At 41.4% G+C, this 17,681-nt stretch overlaps 1 protein-coding gene across 1 annotated transcript in view; it reads left to right on the forward strand.

Moving 5' to 3' along the window:
- sntb1 (syntrophin, basic 1) overlaps positions 1 to 17,443 on the forward strand; it is a 35,363-nt gene extending 17,920 nt beyond the window's left edge. Inside the window, 6 exon segments of the mRNA XM_071536385.1 lie at positions 1,357 to 1,474; positions 1,720 to 1,815; positions 3,242 to 3,378; positions 3,598 to 3,794; positions 12,130 to 12,359; positions 15,066 to 17,443. Of these exon segments, the coding sequence (XP_071392486.1) occupies positions 1,357 to 1,474; positions 1,720 to 1,815; positions 3,242 to 3,378; positions 3,598 to 3,794; positions 12,130 to 12,359; positions 15,066 to 15,158 (871 nt within the window). The 3' untranslated portion in view covers positions 15,159 to 17,443.
- The last annotated feature ends 238 nt before the right edge of the window (positions 17,444 to 17,681 follow it).

The raw sequence follows: 17,681 nt of genomic DNA on the forward strand, positions 1-17,681 counted from the left end.
TAGATTGTGCGAGAGTTGGTGAACTCACCCTGCTCCATGGGTGCCAGATCAAGAATGGAGTTCCATTCATGCTATGAGCTCTGAACTTGAAAATGATTCTCTAAAGAATCAAGTAGCTCCAGATTTAACATCTTGATGACGTCACAGGTTGAAATCGTACTTCTCTCATTCCTGGCTTGTCTTGTGGGTTGCTTTCTCCACAGGAATAATATATATGAATCGTCAAAATGAGTGTCATTCCTCTTTAGCTTCAATAGCCGTATTCTCTCAGTTGTACCTTTCACCACTCAAGCCTTCTGGGGGAAACACACTGAGTTCACACTCTTCAAACATGGTCAAATCTCAGCATGAGGCAGGCAGGAGAAAAAGAGCTGTTTACCATGTCTCGTCCTCTAAACCTCTGAGCCAGCCATAATTAATAGTTTAGCCCCACATCAAAGATGATTATAATATCACTCTTCTTCTTCATTCTGTCAAAAGAAAAAGTATGTTTTATTACGTTTTCAAGAACAGGTTGTTCTTACAAAAAAAGACATAATTTATGAAACTTGTGTCTGTTTTTTCAATGCATATTTAATGACAGCATTTCCTACAATATTGGAGGAGGAAATAGGAGGTTTCATTGTTTTTTTTAGTTATTTTCTTCTTTCTCTAAAAGGAGAGAGGACAGTTTGCTTTTGCTTTAGTATCCCTATTCAGTATACATTTCTACCAGGTTATACTGCATATGGATGAACACTATATTGAAATCATATTGGTACTACAATATGAAGCAACAATGTGCTGCATTCTACACGATAAAGGCTGCAATATGGACCTTTTTAAAATTCATATTTACTGTGCACACAATCAAAGAGCCATTTAGTGAGATTGAGAAGCGTCTGTAAGACGCTTCTCAATTTCTCTGGAGGCCAGAAATACTCCCATATGATATAAGGAGACTGGTTATGGAAATTCAGTGGGAGGCAGCATTGTGTCATATGGCCCACAGAGAATGCATGTGCACTGCCTGTTTCATGTTTTGAATAAACTTAGCTTTGGTCTGAAATTTCAGTACATTGCCTTGTTCTGAAGGTATTGCCATGTTCATTTTCAAGGGAGTGAGACAAAGGAGCATCTACTGAAGCTTGAAACATAAAAAAAGATACACCTGGTTTTTTAAACTATGGGTCACGACCAAAATGGGTATCATGCCTACTTGTGGCGGGCCCCACTTGGCATTACATTTCCAATCGTCTGAAAATAATTTTCTTGTCTGGGGTCCTGAGCTAAAAAAAAAAAAAAAAAAAACCTTTAAAGCCCCCTGTGATAACAGAGGGGTTAAAGCCATTTTAACTTTCTTATCTCCTCTTCCAGACAACTGGAGCTGCACTCCCCTGATGCCAGGCACACCGTGGTGCTGCGGTGCCCAGACCAGCCATCTGCCCTGGCCTGGTTCTCTGCCATGCACTCTGCCACCTCCGCACTGGCACAGGTCTGCAGTTCACACATGGCATTTGTCATTCTCTCAGCTATGAAGTCTGTACTTTGGTTTCAGTTATTAAATAAGGATTATTCAATTATCGACTTGATTATTTTACAGGTAATTATTAATGATGTGACTATTAGAATTGGATATTTATATGGTTATACAGTGGGCCTATGAGAGCTCCTCAGAGCTGCTCAGAGTGTACTTTGTAGTAAATATCATCTGTTGTAAACACTGTTGTCCAACCACAGCGGGTCCTGGCAGAGGTCATCCAGAGCACGGCCAGGACGGGGGTCGCTGGCAGCAAAGAGATACGACACCTGGGATGGCTGGCAGGGAAGGTAGGGGTTGGTGTGTGTGTGTGTGTGTGTGTGTGTGTGTGTGTGTGTGAAATGCTGCACAATACCCAACAGTACAAATACACAGAGACTAAATGCCGGTATGGATGTGTGTGCGCAGATATGGGTTTGTGCGTGTGTGTGTGTGTGTGTGTGTGTGTGTGTGTGTGCTACCCATGTTTGCCTGCCTGTAGATTTTTCCCGTTTTTAATCTGCTGTCTTCGCTCTTATTATCTCCCTGTGACTGCTGAGTGTGTGTGTGTGTGTGTGTGCTTGTATGCTGCTTGTGCATGTCTACACACACACACACATGTGAACATATCTTTGAAATACACACGAGCAAGTACACACACACACACACACACCTACCTAATTTAGTCCCCATGTATTTGCCCATATTTGAGCCTTCTATAAAATGTATTACAATACCGTTACTTAGCAACATATTCTCATTATGTTAAAAAGCTGACCCTTGACCCTGTAAATCCTGAGATATGATTGGCTGAGAAGGAACTTCAAAGAGCAGCTTAGGATTCCATGGCTGGGCTGCAGATAAGCCCTCATAATGAGAACAGTTATAGAGTATTGTGAAATGAAATACAGGGCTGTGTGTGTGTGCGTGCGTGTGTGTGTGTGTGTATGTGTGCTCTAAGATTAACTGTGTGTATTCTGTAGGGAAAGCCAGGGCTTTGCTGAGTTAGGAGTGCCGGGTGTGTGAGGGGGCACAGCATGGGCTCTGTCAGCATCTCCCTTATTAATCATAGAGTTTTAGGGAAATTAAGTGTAGAAACAACACTTCACCTGCTCATCAGCCACCTTGATTTTTTTTTGCAAATTTCCCAGTGGAGGACCAAGATGCTTTTACTGAGAACAGCTTTGTAGCGACCCAGATTAGGTTGTTTCTTCAATATTGTTTTGGGGCAAATTGGAGTGAGATATTGACAGAGAGACGGAGGGAGACAAGAGAAGGAGTAAGAGTGTGTGTGAGAGAGAGCGTGTGAGGTGGAGAAAGAGTGCGCATGTGTGTGTGTGTATGCATATTCAGTTTGTGTCCGCATGCTGTTCTTGACTCTCTTATCGAGTTGGGAATTTGTTTGCAGGGTAAGGTGAAGGCTGGTCTACGCACATTGCTGAGTCTTTCACACATCATATGCAGACCATTCCTCTGTCATGACATCAGTCCCCTAAAGTCACTTGTTGGCACAGAACCATTGATAACCCCTCCCCCTTCCTCTAAACAACTGTATCTACATTTGTGCTCACCCTAAATAGCAGAAGGGATAGTTACATCAGATCCTGTGTCTTGGTCAATGGGGTGTTCTTGAGTCACGTTCAAATCAAACAACCTTCCAGTTAGCCGTGTTTTCATTTGAAAATACTGTTCAGCTAACCTCGTCTCATTATCTGTTTCTGTGTCCATGCTGTGTGCTTGCAGACAGAGAGTGAGAAGCAGTGTTGGAGGCCGGTGTTGGTGGTGGTGACAGAGAAAGACCTGCTGTTGTATGAAAGTCTACCGAGAGGCAAGGAGGCCTGGCATAGTCCCGCACACACTTACCCACTGCTAGCGACACGGTAGGTCTACTGACATATGCACACACACACACAGACACACACCAAAATAATGAAGATCATTTGCTGGCCACTAGTGTTGTCATGATTTTTGACTTCTAAAAATTTGATACTATACCATACCACAGTAAACATATCAAAGTGGTATTGAAATTTCGGTTATCGCGGCAGCACTGCACTGTTCTACAGTATACGACATGATGTGTGTATGTGTTCGTACAGACTGGTGCATTCTGGCCCTGAGCGGGGGTCGCCCCACTCTGGCACAGAGCTGTCCTTTGCCACCCGGACCGGCACGCGGCTCGGCATCGAGGCCCACCTGTTCCGGGCTGAGACCACCAAGGATCTGTCCCTGTGGACCAGGCACATAGTCAACGGGTGTCACGCCTCAGCTGAGATGATTAAAGAAGTTACTACTAGTGAGTACTGATACATCACACACACACATTCATACACTTCACAGACACAAACACCATTAAATGGACACAGACTCATTCAAGCAAGCACAAACACAGACAGGTTCACGTACAAATATATAGCTTACAGACACAAGCACCTGCAGATGAAGTCAAGTGAAATGAACTGCACAGATAACCATGCTGTACAACTGGTTCAACTGGTTTCTGTGATTCTTCCTCAGGCATTTTAAGGCACACTGCAGCAAAATGGGCCTCGTTTATCAATACCTTTGTAAATTTGTGTGTATATTTCCACGTAAACTGATACAAACTAAAAACTTACGCTGCATTCAACATCTTTTTTCAGTTGAATACACGTGCGTATTTTGAGGAATCCTAATCACTCCTAAATAGGAAGCGCATTCACAGGACCGGATGAATGAACATAATGGCACTGCCTCAGAAATGCACCACCAAACATAATCTTCTGAAACAAAATGGCATAGAAGAAAGTGAAATAGAAGAACTTCAGCAACACAGAAATTGAGGTACTAATCACGGCGCAAATGCCGTTACATCCACACAGAGAACTGTGCAAAAAGTTCAAAGAAAGTGTTTTGATTTAAAACTTCACTAAAAAGCGCATCGCAGCCAACCAAAGGAACATCGGGGCCATGGGAGGTGTCGGTCTCTGGCGTTGATCCAGATGGGGACAGTGACATCATGCCCAGCACTGAAACTATTCACCGGCCAAGAAGCTCAAGGGAAGAGACCTCGTCGGATTGTGGGTCGGACTGTAGGAAAATGTCTCTCGCCTGCTTCTCCATTCCCTCTGAGTCTAGATCATTTGGGACTGTTTCTTTAAAATGTTGCTTTATTTATGCTGTGTAATAATTTGAGAAAAAGTAGGCATACGTTCAAAGCAGCCTATTTAACGCCCGGTTTCATTAATAAAAGGGAAAGACTTTACGTAAAAGACGAACTGTGGAGTTTACACACACGGTGCACATGCTGACTCAGGTGTAAATTTCGCTCGGACTTACAAATTCAGATCAGATTCAGATCTACGAAAACTGATAAATCCCGATTTTTTTTATGTGTAAACATGGATGCAAAGGATTTACGAACAAATCCATTCGGAAAGTGCTTGATAAATGAGGCGCCGTATGCCCAAACTTTAAATGACTGCAAGGGTGTGCATGTAGCTGAGGTCTTGCAAGCCTAAATAGCTCCTTTGGTTCTGAATGTCTGAACGCAGTGTGTTAAGCATAAGGTATACATGCACACACACACACACACACACACACACACACACACACACATACACACACTTGGTTAGGAGGGGGGTTGTGATATTATTTGACAACCATATGGAAGACATGGACAAAGCACTAGCTATTTATAGAATGGAATGCCATTCTTTGTGTGTGTGTGTGTGTGTGTGTGTGTGTGTGTGTGTGTGGTCTTTGGCATCGGGTATTGGCTGTCCTGGGAATTCCGACAGCATGTCCCTCGCAGCACCCCACCCCTCCCCCTCTCCCTCCTTGCCTCAGTCTCTCTCCAAGCACAAAATGTTCTGGGAACTCCACTTTCCTTTTCCCTTGGGTCTCCCCTCTCTCCATCTATAACAACATCGTGCCAAATTAAATTTCAGTTCGGCTCCCTCTCATATATGAAACAGGTGGGCTGCCCTATCCTCACTAACAATGCTTGTGTACCAGCAGATGATACAGCATGTCAACAAAATACCCATACTTTGCCAGCACTGTTTCTGCAAAGTGTGTTGCCTTGTTGAAACCCTCCAAACTGCGTCCGCACCTATGCAGAAGTAGATGTTACGCTGTGATTCGCATGGCAAGGCTTCGCTCACGTCTACAGAGCTCAATTTAAATTCAAGACTCTGTTCTGATGATGTCAAATCGTTATGTCATGCTAGTTAGCAGAGAAATGTGGATGTTAAAGGGACATCACAATTTTTAATGCCATGACAAAATGCTGTCTAGACTTGAATATGTTGTTCAATACAGACATGCAGCTTAAATGTAGCTGTGGAATCAGCAGATTAAGTGTGTGACACTGACTTATGACACAGGTCGATGTCACAGGCTAAATGAACGAATAAAAATAAAATGAGAACCCTACTGAGTATTTATTGTTCACCTTTGAATTTCTATTTGAAATTAAATCCCATTACTTTTGTGAAACAGATTGATGTTAGCAGCAAGGCCTTGGTTTCATCTCTTGTTACGGAAATAGAAAAGTAATTTACACTTCGATGAAAAGGAGTTTGATAATGCATACAAAGTGCATTCAGTCATTTTTCACCAGTGGTCACTTGAGGAGCCATTCCATTGACCTTGTCAGCTTTTCATCCGTGTGACATTCAGATATATCATTATGATGGTTTATTCACTGTCAAGGCTCGTGATACAGATTTGCTCCAAAGATAGATTAACTCTCAATCATTCACCGGGCAGCGGGCCATTGTTGGAGGGATTTTAGAGGGGAAAGTCATTTATTTGGCTCAGAAATCAAATTTCACCTGCACTTGCCCTGTTGTCATTTTTGTTGTCACTATGTCCAAGGTGACGGTGCTTAAACTCCCTCCTAAAAGTTTTCAGAGGTCATAAAGAAGTGTCCCTAAATAATTTGATAAAATTAAATGGCCAAACCTGAATGTTTACAGTGTGAAACTACAAACATATAAGTCAAAATTCCAGAGAGAGAGAGAGAGAGAGAGAGAGCAGTGCGTGTGTGTGTGTGTGAAAGCAAAGTACAACATCCATCCAAATCTTTTCAACAGTTATCTGCTGTGCTTGACAGACCCATGGAGTGTTTGATGAAGCTGAACCCGCACAGCCAGATCTTGTAAAATATTTGAGATGTTATTTTATGATCAGATTTATCTGGTTAACTGAGTAATCCTACTTATTCTGCTTCTGGGGGCCTTTTCCTGTTTCATAAAGCAGGATTAGTGGGTTAGCGAGCTAACTTTGGGCTTAACTTTGGCTTTTTCTCACATCAGTGGCTCACTTTATAGCAGGGTTGATCACCATGGTAACAGGCTGCACAGCTAATGAGTTATGTTGAGGCTATCGGATCCAATCTTAGAAAAAGCCATCAACTCTCTGGAAAAATGGCATCACCACTCCCAGAGGATCCCAGGTAACTGATATGAATGAAAACATTGCATTCAAATTAATGAAACAAATAATAAAAAGAACTGTTGTAAGAAGGGCTGTTCACAGGGCAACGGTGTTCACTTTGTTTTCCATGATGATTTATTTTATCAGATATATGTTTGTAGCGTTTCCATGCCATTTACCCACTCTGGCTGTAAAAGAGGGCCAGATGCCATTAGTAGACTATATATTAGTTATCAATAATTAATTAAAATTTACTGTTTCATATTAAATGTGATGAAATTCGTTCATAGGATTCCCGAGAGTGATTTGTGCAATAGTGTATATTGCACCCATATTCCATCACCGCTGCACTGGGGAACATGAGGCCGTCTTTGTGAATAGGAAATCTTCACAGCCTCAGTGTGACACAAACCTGTATCAATGAATATGCCCACTGTGCCTTAATGACAGGCAAAGATAAGCCTATTTATTTACACATTTACACCATCTGCAATTTTCCTCCAGCAATCCTCTCTAGCCTTGGCAGCAGCAACACTGTTACTTTTCACTATTATGTTTTTGTATTGCTCATATTTATTCATTAGAATAGTTTGTTCTTCTTGAAAGAAGATTAATACTCCATTTCTTTCCCATTCTTCACACTTTAACAGTCTACTAATATGTTTACATAACCCCACAATTATTTATAGACTACCGCTTTTATTGTTTTATTATTTTCTACAATTTTTATTGCTTATTTTTGTATTCTAGTTGTGTGCTTACATTGTATTTCCTTTTCCCCGTGGAATCATATTACTTTGCCATGACCTAATTTCCATAAGGTTTCATCTTATTTTTAATATGCTGCTCTGGATCTGTCCATGTTGAATGTGACTGGCTATTTGTTACAAACCTTTCATGTGAACGCGCTCATAACTGGATTGGCAAATCCTGGGTTGACAGAGTTTAGGTCAATCCTGGGTCAACATTAGGCATGATGTCCCTGGGTCAACACAGAAGGATTAAATCCATGTTTGCTAGCTAGCTAAGTGGTAGATATCCAGTCCCATAACTTTGCAACAAAACATTGTGAAGGAACTGTTCCAAGCAGGTTCCAAGTACATTATAAAAGTTTTACAGTATGAAAACACATTAGCAAGTAACGTAGCAATGGCTATAGCCAAGTTAGGTAGTAAGCATGCTAACGTTAGCTAAAGCAACTATTTTAAACCAATGTGTTATGCTTATCACATCAACAAATAACATCTTAAAGAAAGGTCCTTACCTCTGGCACAGAATTGAACAAGTCAAAGTGATTTTACAAAATCCAAGGGTGCAAAAAAAACCCATAACAAAACCGTGCACAGGTAGTGATGTCATATGATGAAGTTTGGGATTGGCTGAGCAGTTTTAAGGCAAGCACCGCCCTTGACCCTGGGACGGCTCTAACTCGGCAAAATCAGGACGTGCAGCGACAAAGATACCCTGGCTATGTTGAGCTGGCTTCATGAGACAGGGCTGGACTACCACTCCTGTTGTTGTTAATGTTGTTGCTATCCAAGGTGACAGCTGCAAAATTTGTTGTTAAGTGGTTTTAGAGGTCGAATGGGCATTGCCTTTATTTTGCCAGTCTGCTTAATGAACAGATAAACACTCTAATGACTTTCAGCACTAAAGGGCTGCGCTTTCACAGCCATTTAAAAAACAATTTTACAGCAATGGTTGTGGAAAATTAACCTAACTATTAACCTATTGTGACACCAGAAGTAGCGTAGCGTAATACTTGACTCTCCTCAACGCAGACAGAGTGCTGTGGGATGTAATTTCCATATATGAAGTATTTTCCCTGCCCCTAATGTCATTCACAAGTTGTAAACATGACTGTTTCTGTCCCTTAATAACCTTTAAGCATTTCCGCTGGTCGTTATGGTAACCGAGTGAGTGTCTGTCTCCCTCCTCTCTCACTGTCTCTCATTCTCTGTGTTATCGGTCTTTCTCCATCTCTCTCGCTCTGCCCCTCTCTCCCTCCCTCTGTCTTTCCACTCACCGTCCTGCTGAAAGAAGGGCTTTTGTTGTGGCCTGAAAAGCCCCTTTCTGTGTGTGTGTGTGTGTGTGTGTGCACGCACGCATGAGTGTGCGCTCTGGTGGGAAACCCTGCTTGCCCCATAGATCAAGGCTCTCAGGTAGAAGAGTAGAGTTTCACATCTAATTCTCACTCTTGAACAAAACAGAAACCCCGTACTCACCGTCCCATTTACAACTGTTATGCCGTTAGGGAGACGTTTATCCTTTCAGATCATTTTTACATCATTAGAATATTATTAGACATTGTGGGTCTCATTCATCATCGTGAATGGGGTTTTTCAGGATTTCAGGGATATTATATATTCGTTGTGTGTGTGTGTGTGTGTGTGTGTGTATGTGTGAGGCAGTAGGGGACTCGACTCGTTTCTAATGCAGATTCTCAGTTTCTTACTTTCTGCCACCATTGCTTCTTGTTTTTGCAAGCTGCCTTCAACAAACCCCCGCTGTTTAAGTGTGTTTCATGTTTGATAAGGAGAGACAGGCGGATTAATATGCTGCTTCTGGTAAAAAACAAAACAAAAAAAAAAACAGCAGAACATGTTAAGAATAGAACAAAAACACAATATTACTGTTACAGAACATTTGATCGCCTTCAGAGTTTCCGTTCTCAACAACAACAGACTCCTGAGAAAGTTTTCAGATACGGTTCAAACTCTACTGCATTCATCTAGAGTTCCTAGTTAGTGAGAAGATGATGTTCTTCGAATTTCATGCCAAGTTAATTTAGTATACTCTTCTATGACTAGCAGCTTATCTTATGTTCTCATGTGGTAAACCCCACCCATCTGGTGCTCCGTACAGGGTAAAATAAACTCTGAGAATTATTTGCGAATTCTATTTGACCTAGGTCTGGTGTGTGTGTGTGTGTGTGTGTGTGTTACTGTGTACACATTTGTCAACCTTGGTTTCATAATCGCCTGTAAATAAAGAGCCAAACGGGGAAGGGATTCAGATATGTATAGAGCGATTAGCAGGGTTTGACTGACAACAGAGTTCAGTCGTTGGAGAATCAGCCTGTTGATAGTCGGACAAAAGAGACTGTGAAGCAGAGAGATGATACACACATGCACACACACACACACACACCCCACACACACACACACACACACACACACACACACTACTGATGCGTTCTGTAGCCCAGAGAGAGATAAGACATACTCATACATGCTCTTTCCCTGTCTCTTATTCACATACATGCATGCTAGAACACACACACACCCTCTCTCTCTCCCTCCAGCACACACACTCTCACCCTCTTATGTACACACACACTCTCCGTTCTGTCACATACATGTATGCACACCACACACACACACACACACACCCTACTCAGGCTGCCAGTAAACAATAGAGAGATAACAACTCTCGTCTCTCGCTCCCTGTCTCTCTGTGTCACACACACACACACATACACACACACACACACACGCACACACACTGCTCAGTAGATGAGATAGTGTCAAGACAGAGAAGTTGTAAATGAACCTTTCAGCATGCTGGCTACATGTCTGGTGGGAGAGAGGACGCTCTGCTGTCAAAGCGTTGAGAAAGAAGACTAAATAGAGACAGATCACACTGGATAGAGAAGAGATGGGTTTGCTAAAGCGGAGGAAAGTGATGTGTAAATTGGGAGAGTAGATAAAGATAGTACACTCAGCTTTCAGCCAGACACACGCTGCGAAGAGAGGAGAGCGCAGGAGTGAAAGTGATGAGAAATGTTGGAGAACAGATATAGTAGCACTCTGCTTTCAGCGGGATGGTCTCGGCGTGAAGAGAATAGTCTGACATTGAAGTGTGCTAAATTGTTATGTGTGATCTGGGAAAACAGAGACGGTACACTCTGATTTGAGTGGGGCACACAGCACAAGGAAAAGAGATGTTTGTTGAGATCTTCTGTTGATAGATAGGTAGTGTGTTCAGAGGATTTCCACTGTCACAGCAGCAGACTTGGGACGCAGTGGACAACCTAATAAAATGATATAATAAAATGTAATAAAGAAAGAAGAACGCTGTAATTGCTCCCTCAACATTTAGGGCTGGGCGACATGGCCAAGAATGTTATAGTGAAAGCTGGAGAAACCAAAAGGTTAATTGAAGTTTTAATAATTCTTTATTATCAAAGCATGAGTCATCTGGGCTAACTGGCAGCATGGTTTTACACTGCAGTATATCATGATGTCTTTGTGGCTGTTTAAAAAAATGGAAAATGCTGATGCTCTAGTATTGTTTCCTGCTCAGATTAGTTCGTTGGCTCTTCAGGGTCGACCACCAGCACTCAGTTGGGACGGGTTCTGTGTGCTGTAAAGGACGATACCATTTCCAATGACTTCAACGCATTTCCCAATGCACATCTCTCAGTTTGTTGTTCCCAGAAGTTGATTGACCTTTTTTATCAATGACGTCTTCCTTATCTGTGGGGATTTCTCTTTCTTCACTGTCACATGTCAACCTTCTTTGCGTGGGATTTTGTTCATCTTCCTTACTGCCGTACTAAACGTCAGTGTGTTCCTCTCACTGTCCTAAAGATTTTCTATGTCACTTCAATCAGCTTTCTGTCACGGCATGAAAAAGAAATTGTACCAACTTTATTGATCAAAAAATGACATTTATATCAAGGAAAATTTTATTTAGATCATTATTGTTATGGTTTTATCGCCCACCCCTATGTAAAACCATCTGACCTATTAACATATGAACATGTAACACAGTAATCACAATGAATGCCCCCGCCTATCTAATACAAATCTGTGTCCTCCTTCCAAGACAGGAGGTTTTCCAAGGACAGGGAAGATATACATTTTTAAGGGGCTCAGAATACAACAAAAGCAGTACTGCTCCTTATGTAAAACACCCGTGACTGTAATTTAGAGCCTGACTTTTACTCCTCGCTCTTATTACTGTGTTGTGTAATGCATGTACAAAGACGATGATTCCCATTCTGACTCCTGATTTGATTCCAACTCATTTTCCTCTCCTCCAGACTTTATTAATTCTGGGAAATACTGATGAGACCTCATTATCTTCTTCATAAGCACTTTGTTATCAAACAACCCAAAATGAAAGTCTACAACCTCCCTAAAAAAATAGAGATCAAAATGCATTAACTTCAGTTCTGATTCTCTCTCTCTCTCTCTCTCCTCCAGGTTGTCTGTATCGGGGCCAGGAGTGTCGGCTGGTGGTCCACTACGAACAGGGCTTCTCTGTGCTGGCCGAGCCCAGTCGGGGAGAGGGGGAGAACGGGGAGGAGAGGGGCGTTCACACCCCCACCAGGCCCAGAGTGCTGCTCTCCTACCCCTATGAGAAACTTAAGATGTCCTCGGATGACGGAGTTCGCATGCTCTTCCTCGACTTTGGAGGGAAGGAGGGGGAGATTGTGAGTGTTTTTTTTTTTTTAAAGCACTGTTTTTAATGATACTAACTCTGTAACACTGTATTTTTTCGACACGCTGTGTGTTGCTGTCAGCACATCTTTAAAACACGCTTTGTCAAAAAGTAACAAGAGATGTTGCGCAGCTGCCCAGCTCTGACAGGAAGCCAGTTGGCCCAGGTTTCATTGGCCATGCTCAAAGTTCACTGAAAGCAAACAAGACGAAACATCAGAGTTTCCATTTAAAGGAAAAATCCAACCTAACACTTGTTGAAAACAGCTTTTGGTGATGTACCTTGCATTCCTGGGTCCATTTTGTTATTTGGTGGTGTATTTATATTCTGCGGAGAAGCGGCCAAACGTTGGCGACATGACATCACTTTGAGATATTTCCAGCACAGCTACAATAGGAGAAAAAAATCAGCTATCTAAACCATTAACTGTTAACAATCGCTTTTGGTGTCAGTCCCTCAGAACCAAAGAGCAAGGGCTTCTCTTCATTTAGGAAGAAATCCATAGTGGAAGAGGCAGAGATACCAATTTCTCTACTCCCAGTAGCCTTTAGACCATAATGCAATGCAGCCACAAGACGTGTTGCGCTAGCGCTGCCGCTGTTGCTCTCTCCACCTACTTAAAAACTGCAGTGAAGTTAGCTTAATATTGGATATTGGCTATGGATATTGGATAGTTGTTTTTCCACCTTCAAGAAAAAAAATTTTTTTCAAATATTGAAATTACAAAAATATTTATAAATGTTCTTCTAGTTGTTCACTTTACAAGTTATTGAAGGTGGAAAAAAAGCAATATCCAATATCAAGCTAACTTTACGGTCACATACGACCCAGAGCTAAATGGAACAATTCTCGCCTGTTCTCTGGTGTTGTTGAAAGTCATTCTGGGAAACGTAGGAAATCCCTAACTGAAGTAGACAAGAGTAGAAATACACAGGGCAGGTTGAGGGAAAGTGGGTACACCAAAAAGGTAAATTACAAAATTTCATTACAAAATAACTCCCGGGATGCATTGAACAACACAGACTGATGATATATAACAGTGTCCGAGGGCGGACTTTTCCTTTAAAATAGCCTGTCAGTTACTGTAAGAGTTTTAATCAGTTTGCACCACCCAAGCGCTCACTGTATGGAAGCCCAGGTGGCTCATGTTTCATGGGCCATCCTCCAAGTAATGAACAGTTTTCACTGTAACTTTAGTTTAAATGTTCAGTCCCATGGTTCTTATTTGAAATGCTTGATGTGAAAAGGTTTTCCAAGGTCAATGTAAGTAGTAACTGGGCCCTTTTAACAGCTTCCTCTAGCACTAATATACACTGTTCTTTCAATATTGATGTTTCATCATTCACAAAGCCATGGCCCTGTGATTTACTGTATGTTGGAAAATAAAGTCACAGTGAAAACTAAAATATTTTCTCTCTAGGTTTAACCTGTAGGGCATTTAGAGAGGAAACTCAGATGTTTTATATCAACCACTCGATCTCTCTGGATGACACTGCATACACAGCTCACTAGGAAAACTCCATTAGACTCACTTGTGTTTGACAGCTCAGTTTTTGCTGAAGGCAAATAAGCAAAGACATCAGAGCTTTGATTCAAAACCCTCTGTTGGCTGTCTGAACAGAATAGATTTTGGTTTCCGTAGCATTTCCCAATCCCAGCACAGTTGTAGATAAGGCTTTATAAAAATCCCAAGGCAATTATGGATGTGGCTGATAGCTCATTAGCTCAACGTGAAACTGAGATCAACTGGGCCCTTTTTCCCCAGCGTTGATATACTGTCATTATTTGGCAGAAAATATGTCTGAAATGAAATTTTGTCTCTTTTACTGAAATTGACAGTTTGTGTTGTCCCCCACATATAGAAAATGTGTCATGGCGCTTGGACCAAGCCAAACCATTGATAGTGAATTGTAGAATAAAACAATATACTATATATTAGCTTCAAAACATTCTCTTTGCTCAGTGGGCCAAAACACAAAATCACTCCATTGGTTTGGAGTGACTTGGATATACAAGGTTTCTGCGAGACAGTTCTGATATGTAGACCCACTCAGGTTTCACTGCACAGGGTTTGCTGAAGACAAACAAGTCAAGACGTCACAGTTTCCATCTCTACATCCCCCTCCTCTGAGTTTAATTGGACCGACTAAACAGCAGTTTCAAGTGTGAATTTGCAGGCTGAATCTCCCTATGGGCCATAGGAACAGGATGTGAGTCATACTACTGGTGAAACTCCATTACCCGCAGTCAACTCATGCTATGAACGGAGCTTTGTTCACAGCGCTGCAGTGTTTGTGTGTGTACAGTGCTTAGCGCCAACTAGGACTGTGTGTATGGCAATCTAATCCCTGCCTCATTTGGAACTGTTGACTGTGGAGTTGGTTTGTGTGTGTGTGTGTGTTGAACATATTTTTATGGTGTTATGTGATTTATGATTTCTCTCTTTCTTCTCCTCCCCTCCCCTCCTTTTCTCTCTCTCTGTCATCCCTTCTGCTGTCATCTCATCCTCTAATCATTCCTATTCTATCCTATTTATCTTGTCCTGTTCTACTCTATTCCATTATACTAATTTTATCCTATTCATGTCCCATTATATTCTTCTAAGTTCTATTTTATTCTCTCCTGTTCTTTGTTATCCTATTTAATTTCATTGTGTTATGTTCTCTACTTTTCTCTGTTCTGTCCTATTCTCCTCCAGCAACTGGACCTCCACTCATGCCCAAAGCCGATCGTCTTCATCCTCCACTCCTTCCTCTCCGCTAAGATCTCCCGCCTGGGTCTGGTGGCCTGACAGCCCCATAAAGGGACATTTCACAATCCACCATGTTCCTCCACCTCTCTGGGGCTCGCATATACCAACTTCAACTTTTTCAGTCCGGGATGCAAGTTGAGCGAATGTAGTCTCTCCCTGGAGCCCAGGCTCATCAAATTACAGACAGAGCTCTTGCCATGTGCGGAAAAAACAGAAACAGGCCTGCTGCGACCCTTTTTGGGTCCCCAACCTATAGTTTTAAGAAACACTGATGTACGCTGTACTTGTGGAGACACTTAATCCAGATTGGTTTTGTTTTGAGTGAAATATGCCCTTGACACGTTTTTTGGGGGGGTAAACCTTCCCTTTAAGGGCTGCATTCACTGAAGTGTTGATTGAAGAACCACAGAAGAAAACATGGACTGGACTAGAACCAGATGGACGATACAGAGAGAAAGAGAGAGAGAAACACAGAGAGAAGCACACAGAGAGAGAGAGAGAGAAACAGATTGGGCATTATTGTCACGTCCAGTCAGAATTAGAGGGACAGGACACCTGCAGCAGGACTGAGATGAATTCACTTTTAATTCAGTCAATGTGTAATTCAATCAAAATGTGATGGGGAACTGCAATCTATTTACCAATGATATAATTTATTAACCATTAGCTCTAAAAGGAAACCCTGACATTCTGAATTTCACTTGGTTATTTTTCTTTACCAAACGCTTGTCACGCTGTGGGAAAACTTTCCGCATTTATCTTTGTTAGTGTCCCTAAAATGTCTTGTTAGCACTGTCAGTATTCATCGTTGAAACCGAGGGGCACAACGGGCTGCACAGTTTCCCACAATGTGACAGCAAACTAAAATTTTATATGTCACGGCATCCTTTTTAAGCATTTTAAAGTTTGAATTTTGAAGAAAGTCCACTCCCTGAATTCACTGATTTGAGAATGATCTGAATTCGGCTCGAATGTCCACTGGTGTTTTTCTCACTTCAGATGGAAAACACTGGCTTCATTTACATGCACACTAAAATACTCAAGTATTCTTTTTTTGAGTTGCCACATGTAAACGCCATATACCATTTATCAATAACCTGGATAGCCTCATATCCTGATTATGAGAAATCTGAATATGACAGGTGGGATATGGCAATTAGCCTGGACACTGGGGCACCTTATCCCGTTTACTGTTGTTTTTTCTGATGTGTGTAACTTCAGTTCCCATGGTAATATTCTAATGTATGTATTCTAATGTATACAAGGATATTTGTGATGAGGATATGACGATGCATATGATCAGTTCATCCTAAAACCTTAAGATTATGAGCTAGTACCCAGAATACCTTTGTAAACTCACTTCGACCAGATCATTTAAAAATCTCTAGTCTGACTAGACATGACGATGCTGTCCACTCAGTGATTCTGAATCAGTGATTGAGATGCTTCCAGATACTCTCTGAGGGAGTGGTGATGTTTGCTTGCTCAGATGGAGAACCACAGAACAATCTTGTGCCATCAAGCAAACACATGGCATGAGTAATTCCACTATTCATATTGTGTGACAGTGTAATTACCCCAGCAAGTATTATGAATCTGAAAGAAGGTCAGTCATTCGCATGGTAGCCATCATAGGAGTCTTCAATCCTGTGTCAGTCCTGCAGCCAGTGCACATAATTATTTCTTGGATGTTATGCAGTTGAACAGAATCTGTATACCGCACCGCGTCTCTCAGATGGCTGGTTGCCAGGTCTTTTCTTGTGCCTTCATGACTGAAAAGAGAATACATTTTGAATTTTGAAAGCAATTGATCGTAGAGATCAAAATTTGAAAGTCACACACAAATTGTCACAGGGGTGAAGTGTAGAAGTAGAGCAGCAAGTGTGCAGTAAAGGATTTCTATGATGGCTACATTTGTTTATGATCAGAGCCAGAACCCACAGAGATCCTAAGCCAACAGGAACTTTCTGTTTGCTCTCTGCTTTATTTATGGATACACACATACACATTTCCAATGACAAATTATACACACAGTAACACTGCGAACAATGATTTACATTTTTTAATTACCACGCTGTAGAAGAAATAAAATAATCTGTTGTTATGTTGGTACTAAAAGATACTGGAGGTATTGTAACGCCTGTGTTTGGCAGAGGATGCGGCACTTACTGTTAACCTCAAATGGAAAGGTGAAAGAGCGCTTTGAAAAGGCTGCTGGAGATGAATAGAATAATCAGATGCCTTCGGCAGCTACTGTACTATCACTCAGAATGATAAAGCTTAGTTTTTAACTCAGATGGTGCACATAAATCATGTATTTAACAAAAGTGACAAGCTGAGTTTGTTTTTATTGTCTTCAGTTGTGATTCATTCATTTCCAATCAAAAACAGAACAGAGAATTCACTTTCAGTTCAATCATTTTTAAATGTCAATTGGAGCTGCAATTTGTTTACTAATATAATAATAGAGCATTCATTCTTAATTATTTCTTAATAGGTTATTGTTAATAGGGTATTAGGATATTCACGTTTTCCACTTTTTAAACTGAAAATGAAATGAAT

Source organism: Centroberyx affinis, unplaced genomic scaffold (genome assembly GCF_046629955.1).
Source record: "Centroberyx affinis isolate AG114_WGS23_722 - 3 ecotype Tasmania unplaced genomic scaffold, CSIRO-AGI_Caff_v1 ptg002868l_1, whole genome shotgun sequence".
NCBI classification, from domain to species: domain Eukaryota; kingdom Metazoa; phylum Chordata; class Actinopteri; order Beryciformes; family Berycidae; genus Centroberyx; species Centroberyx affinis.